This window comes from Nematolebias whitei, chromosome 13, assembly GCF_014905685.2.
Source record: "Nematolebias whitei isolate Nwh7 chromosome 13, NemWhi1, whole genome shotgun sequence".
Lineage (NCBI taxonomy): Eukaryota > Metazoa > Chordata > Actinopteri > Cyprinodontiformes > Rivulidae > Nematolebias > Nematolebias whitei.
In genome coordinates, this window is record NC_056510.1 from 3,967,612 (window position 1) to 3,973,886 (window position 6,275).

The 6,275-nt window shown below is 43.1% G+C and overlaps 1 protein-coding gene across 1 annotated transcript in view; it reads left to right on the forward strand.

The window, feature by feature from the left end:
- The first annotated feature begins 266 nt into the window (after positions 1–266).
- The window catches only part of slc15a2 (solute carrier family 15 member 2), a 29,707-nt gene continuing 23,698 nt past the window's right edge, over positions 267–6,275 (forward strand). Inside the window, exons 1-2 of the mRNA XM_037687156.1 lie at positions 267–494; positions 4,825–4,938. Of these exons, the coding sequence (XP_037543084.1) occupies positions 486–494; positions 4,825–4,938 (123 nt within the window). The 5' untranslated portion in view covers positions 267–485. The remainder of the gene's footprint in view (positions 495–4,824; positions 4,939–6,275) is intronic.

Consider the following 6,275-nt stretch of genomic DNA (forward strand, 5'->3'; position numbering starts at 1 on the left):
TTTTTTTTAGGGTGACCACATGTTTTTTTTTAGGGTGACCACATGTTGCGCAGAGGACATTTTGGCAAATCGCGGATGATGCGTTTAAGGACCTCCAGGCGGAGCAGGGAGACAGTTTGTCAAAATACTTTCAGGACATTTTCAGCCTCCGTGCGCAACACAGTGCGCGATTATTCAACCAGAGGGGGCTGCTGCTGCCCCCCCCCCCCCCCCCTTTCCTGCTCCACAAAAAACTGAGCTGAACTCAACAACGTGGACCCAAAACCATCTGAGAGGGCTCGTGCAGGACATTAAACTTTAACCCGGCTTTACGAGCGCGTCCATGAGCCAGCTTTTTCTCCTCGTGTCCTCAGAGAGCGGAGCAGAGCAGAGACAGTCTCGCGCAGGAGGAGGGGGGACGGACTTGGACTTCAGAGAGACTCCGGAGCTGCAGGGAGTGAGAGATCCACAAACTCCTGACACATCTTCAGCTGCTTGAAGGCACCATGAGCAAGGTAACTGCGCAGTTCGGCTGCTTTTGTTTGGAGTTGACGCACCGTAAACAAACAAACAAACAAACAAAAAGTTAAAGCGATCGGAGCTACGTGGTTCTGCTCCCCCAGAGGAGACCGACCCAGCAGGTCCAGAACCAGGAACAGCACGTGAGCCTGTTGCGAACATGTTGCCAGAGCACTTGGTGTCCATCTGAGCAGCTGCGGACACAAGTGTTCAATTAGAGCAGAACAGGTTTCATCAACTGAGGTTTGAACACTTTCATTTAAAACGCTGCTCACGCGTGAAGCAGCAGGTGGTGACGTGTTTCTGAACTTACTGAACTCCAAACTAAAAGTTTAGACTTTCCAAACTTTTAATTTGTAGATGAGACTTTTTTCTCCTCAACTCTCAGGATTCTCCTGATGGATGTTTGAGGACAAACTGTCGATCAAGAATTAAACTTTAAATACATTCAGCCTTTATTTATACAGGTGAATCCCACTGAGCCTCTGGACTCGTTTACAAGAGACACCTGATCTTCAGGTCGCAGGTGTGTCCACACACCTTTAACTGGTCCCATTGGACGATTTTTGTTGCTCGTCCACATCAAAATAAAAAAATACTGAAAAATCGACCATAATTTCCAGACTATTGAGCGCACCAGAATATAAGCCACGCCCACTAAATTAAAAAAGGAGAAATAAATTTGTACATATATATGCTGCATTTGTCTATAAGGAGGGTCTGCAACCTGCGGCTCTGGAGCCACACTTTGGTTCCTCTGCAGCGGCTCCTTCAAGCTTTGACCAAAACTGACATAAAACTGAATTTTATTGGTTTTACAACAACTAAAAGGGCTCGTTTTAATGGTTTTACTGTCATTAGTTTTGTAAATATGTGAATACTAGAAACATTACAAGGAGTAAAACTTACTTTCACTTTACACTTTACAATTAAAAAACCACATATGCATAGTTTATTGTTTTAGTTTGTAGAAACTGGGCAAAAACTATATTATGTTTCTTCTTTACAAGAATCTTGTTTATTATTTTGTCTTGGAGTGTAAAAATATCAATAAATGTTAAAAATCATTAGATATTTTTAGATTTATAAAATCACCCCTACCGTCCAGAAAAGTGCCCTCCAACAAACTTAGTGGTCCGTGGGCCACCAGTTGAGAATCCCAGTTGTCGCAGGTGTTGTGGCTCCGGACACGTTTAGTTTTGTGAGCAAAGGGGCAGAAATGTCTCTTTTGATCGTAAAGGTTGCAGACCCCTGGTCTATAAGCTGCGGGTCTCCATGTTGTAACATGAGAGATTTACACAGATATATTTTTAACTTTTAACTAAATATGTAATATATGCAAATATTTACAGTAAATGTTTTGATCTAAACAGTTCCTGTAACACGGCTGGTTGAAAAAACAAAAACCAGTAGCCTACCAAGAAGTCATTGATTGCACCTTCATCTTCCTGTTTGGTAATTTCATTGTCAGATTTTATTTAACCGTTATTTATACAGGTAGTCTCATTGAGTCACAAGGACCCACCCCCCAAGGGAGACGGGCAGCTACGTGAGCGCCCGAGTGTGTTCAGGCTAAATGTTCTGGTGACGTGAAGCTTGTTAGCCCGTCGAAAAACAAATCCATAAATTAGCTGCAGCACTGTATAATCTGCAGTTCAAATCGTGTGGAAGAAGTAGCTTATAGTCCAGAAATTACAGTCACTTTTTAAACTTAGCCAACCTTCACGAGAAGTCTGCACTAAACCAAGTATGATGTTTTTTCAAGCAACATGAGAAACAATAAACTTATTTTACATTTAAAATATCATCCCAGATGTTAACAAAGGCCAGCGTGGGCCCGTGAGTTTGACGCGCGTGGATCAAGAACGACGCGCGTGGATCAAGAACAAAACAAACGTGTTTAAACTCCAACCTGATCCGAACGAGTTGCCGCCTGAACTGCGACAGGAAACCTGCGACGCTTCAAGAACTGCGCTCTACGGCTTCATTCTGTCGTCCGTGTTGGCCGGAGGTGCCATCATGGTGCTCAGCATCATTAAATATGAGTCCAGCTCAGCACGGAGGGAGACGGATAACTCCGTAACTGCTGCTAAAGGATTTGTTGGACGTTTGCATCTTCATAAGACGAACTGTTTGTTTTGTGGTTAACCGAATGAACGACACGACGAGTCCTGTTAGAGTTCTTTGGTGTCCCACGATGAGCCTCGTGGGCAGATTGAGTTCAGCTGCAGCCTTTTCCTCATGTTGAACCACGTGCTTTGAGGACTAACACTAGAAAGAATAAAAGACAAGCAGGCTGTTTACATGTTCAGCACGGAGGAGACATGTTTTACGGATCTGGCCCCTAAAGTTGGACCCTCTTCCTCCTCCTGTTCGGTGCAAAGTGACTTTTCACGAACCTCATGGGGTTCTTGTCCTGCGAGGATAACGCCGCCCTGACTCATTCTGTTGTGCAGAGAATTCACTCTCCCTGAACACAAGCAGGAACAAAAAGCTAATCTTTTAATCGGTGATGTTTGACACTTCCAGATTAACGAACGACCTCATTTGTGAGTCAGCGAGCAGCTGTCAGGACAGCTCGTGTACAAACTGATAATGTAATCTTTAATAATGCTGCAAAAAGCCACTGTTCTCACAACTTGTTGCTTTTGATCTGAGAGGATTTTACTTTGTGCACATTGTGATAACGTCTTATAGATTGTGTGATGGTTTTGTCTTTCCGACGTCATCAGGCTGGATTTGTGTCAGGGATCTTTTTGGCCACTTCAAATATTGTTCTGTCATCCAGAACTAGACCGTTCTCGTTCCAAACGCTGTGTAGGAGCGACATTAATTCCATATTATGTGGAACAGCATCAGTAGAGTTACTGCCAAAACAAATGTGATTTGTAGTCAAGACTGAGCATCACTGGGCTGCAGCTGTTGGTGGAAATATGGACAGTTAGACTTAAAACTCATAAATTGAGCACGTTTATGAATGAATGTTGCACGATTTGTACAAAACTCCTGTTAGTGCTGGGTGTGCAACGTCGTCCCACCACCGCTGCATGAGCTGCTCATGATGGTAGCTGTAACGTTTGAAGGAACACCTAGCGATTAGGACTGAAGAGAACAGACTCCAGGACCCGATAAATTTAACGGTGTTTATTAACAAAGTGAATAATGTCGTCAAAGCTGCACGGGGAGGGACTGGAACTGGTGGGGATAGGAGTCAGTCGTGGGCACAGCTGGTCCAATGCTTCCAGGGTGAGGGAGGGAGACGTCCGGACTGAGTGAGGCAGGTGAGTGGTAGGAAGAAGAAGAGGAGGCAGCTGAGGAGGTACAGGAGAGCTCGAGGTCCACAGAGGAAACCTCAGAACCAGCTGGACGGCAGAGAGAACACCGTAAGCACGAAGGAACACAAGTAATCACTTATCAAAAGCACAAGGGCCAGAAACACAACTACTATTGGCAGGTAATGCTCCAGCGTCGACTGGATGTCCTCTGCAGCCTCTCATCAAGGCGATGGTCCACAGGTGTGGCAGAGCAGAACTCCCACAGTGTGTTAATTAATGGAGAAACATGGAACATATGGACAAATTGCTTCTTCTCAGTCCAGCATTGGTTTTGCCTTGAGATGTCAAAGCCATGTGGACCTCAGAGGGAAGCTGCTTCATGAAGATCCCACCTGGATGAGGACCGGACGGATCCTCTGAGGCCTGCAGCAGGTCTTCATGCTGCTGGACTCACGAGGGGCTCATAAAATCTGCTCTCCATCCCCTCACAGTGAGCTGGAGAAGACTTCTCCATGAACGATGTTTACTGTCAGCAGCTTTAATTCCTGGGCCTTTTTTTAAAACGTAGAGCCTCATGACGCTTTAAGTTTCACGTCAGTTTTTTGTCTTTCCCCCGTCATATGGTTAAATTTCAGCAACTGTTAATGGAACATTTTATTTGATCGATGTTCTGTTTAAAGTTCCTTAAACGTTCACTCATTTAAATATTAAATACTGCAAGTCTTCTCAGAGAAATGTAAAAAATGCTACAAGTGCGCTGTAAATGCAGCAGAAGGGACAACTGCACACGATAAAGTGACAGAAACCCGCAGGAGTGCGGCGTTTCCTGTCAGTTCAGCTGATCAGACTTCAAATCTGTTAACTTGTGATTAATTATTAACTACAGCAGACCAAGAGAACGAGGCGGCAACATTCCTCATCTTCCAGCAGAAGGTCGATCAGTTCGATTACAAATAAAAAAAATAAACCGGATCTGCACGTTTGTTTCCTGTGAACAGTTTTTTTGTATCGTCGTACGTGTCGATATAAAATTCAAATTTTCCTCTTCCAGAAACTTTGTGGGACCAATTACCCGCTCAGCATCTGCTTCGTAGTGGTGAATGAGTTCTGTGAACGCTTCTCCTACTATGGCATGAAAGGTAACAGAAAAACACATTTCTGCACAGTATGTCTTATGACACGTAATATTACATCAGCAATACTGTTGTCTAATTAGTGGTTCCCAACCGTGGTCCTTGAGGGACACCATCCTGCATGTTTTAGTTGCTTCCCTGCTTTGGCACATCTGGTTTAAATGAATGGGTGATTATCAGGCTTCTGCAAAACATGAGGAAGTGATTAATTCACTGAATCAGGTGAGTTGCAGCAAGAAAACAACTAAAACATGCAGGATGGAGTTCCTCAAGGACCTGGGTTGGGAACCACTGGTGTAAATCAGTGGTTCCCAAACGTCTCAGCTTCTGACCTGCAAAATAACAATTATTGTATTTTTATATTTTCGGTTGATCGACAGTGAAAACACAAAACAGCTTAAACTCATACTATACTGTCTTTTTTTCTTTTATAGCTGTTGTTTTAATTTATTGATGGTAAAATATGACAGTAGGAATTATTTTAAAATTTTGTTTGGTTTCTGGTGATCACTTCATGACCTCCAACTTGGCGTTTTGTGGCCTGCAGAGGGGTTGCGACCCTAACTGTGGAACAAGAAGATTGGGCAAATGTAAACAAAGTGTTGAGTGGGAAATGATGCTGATTGTTACAGATTTTCAAAGTAAATAGAGGCAACAGATAGTCATTAATAAATAGATAAGCCTGGAGTCGCCCTCCTTCATCACATGACACACACATGCCATGTGACAGTCAAACAGTCGCCTGAAACTTTAAGATTAGCACGTTTAATCAAGTCCATGCTTAAAAAGCACATTACACTGTTAAATATGCAGATATATTGTGGCAGATTTAGCTAACAGCTGATTTATAGTTTGAAAGACAAGAAACATATAAAATATAGAACACAATTAATACCATCAAGTATGGATTAATTGATAAAAGAAGTACTCGGTGACCTTTCCAAGGTGTACGCAGTGTGTTGGGAGATTAATGGTATAAAATTGTTGAGCGTGAAATCATACAGGACGTTAAAATATAGACTTTAAACTGAACAAATACCCATTCATTAATGTTGGTGGATCATCCATACATCAATGGACAAATCAAGCCATCCATCCATTCACAAAGGACAGATGGATGGATGGATGGATGGATGGATGGATGGATGGATGTATCCGTGGATGGATGGATGGATGGATCTGTCCGTGGATGGATGGATGGATGGATGGATGGATGGATAGATGAATGGATGGATAGATGAATGGATGGGTCCATGGATGGATGAATTGATGGATGGATATGTCCATGGATGGATGGATATGTGCATGGATGGATGGGCACTTCCATCAATCGTTTTCGTAACTGATTGATTTCATAATCTAATCTGTT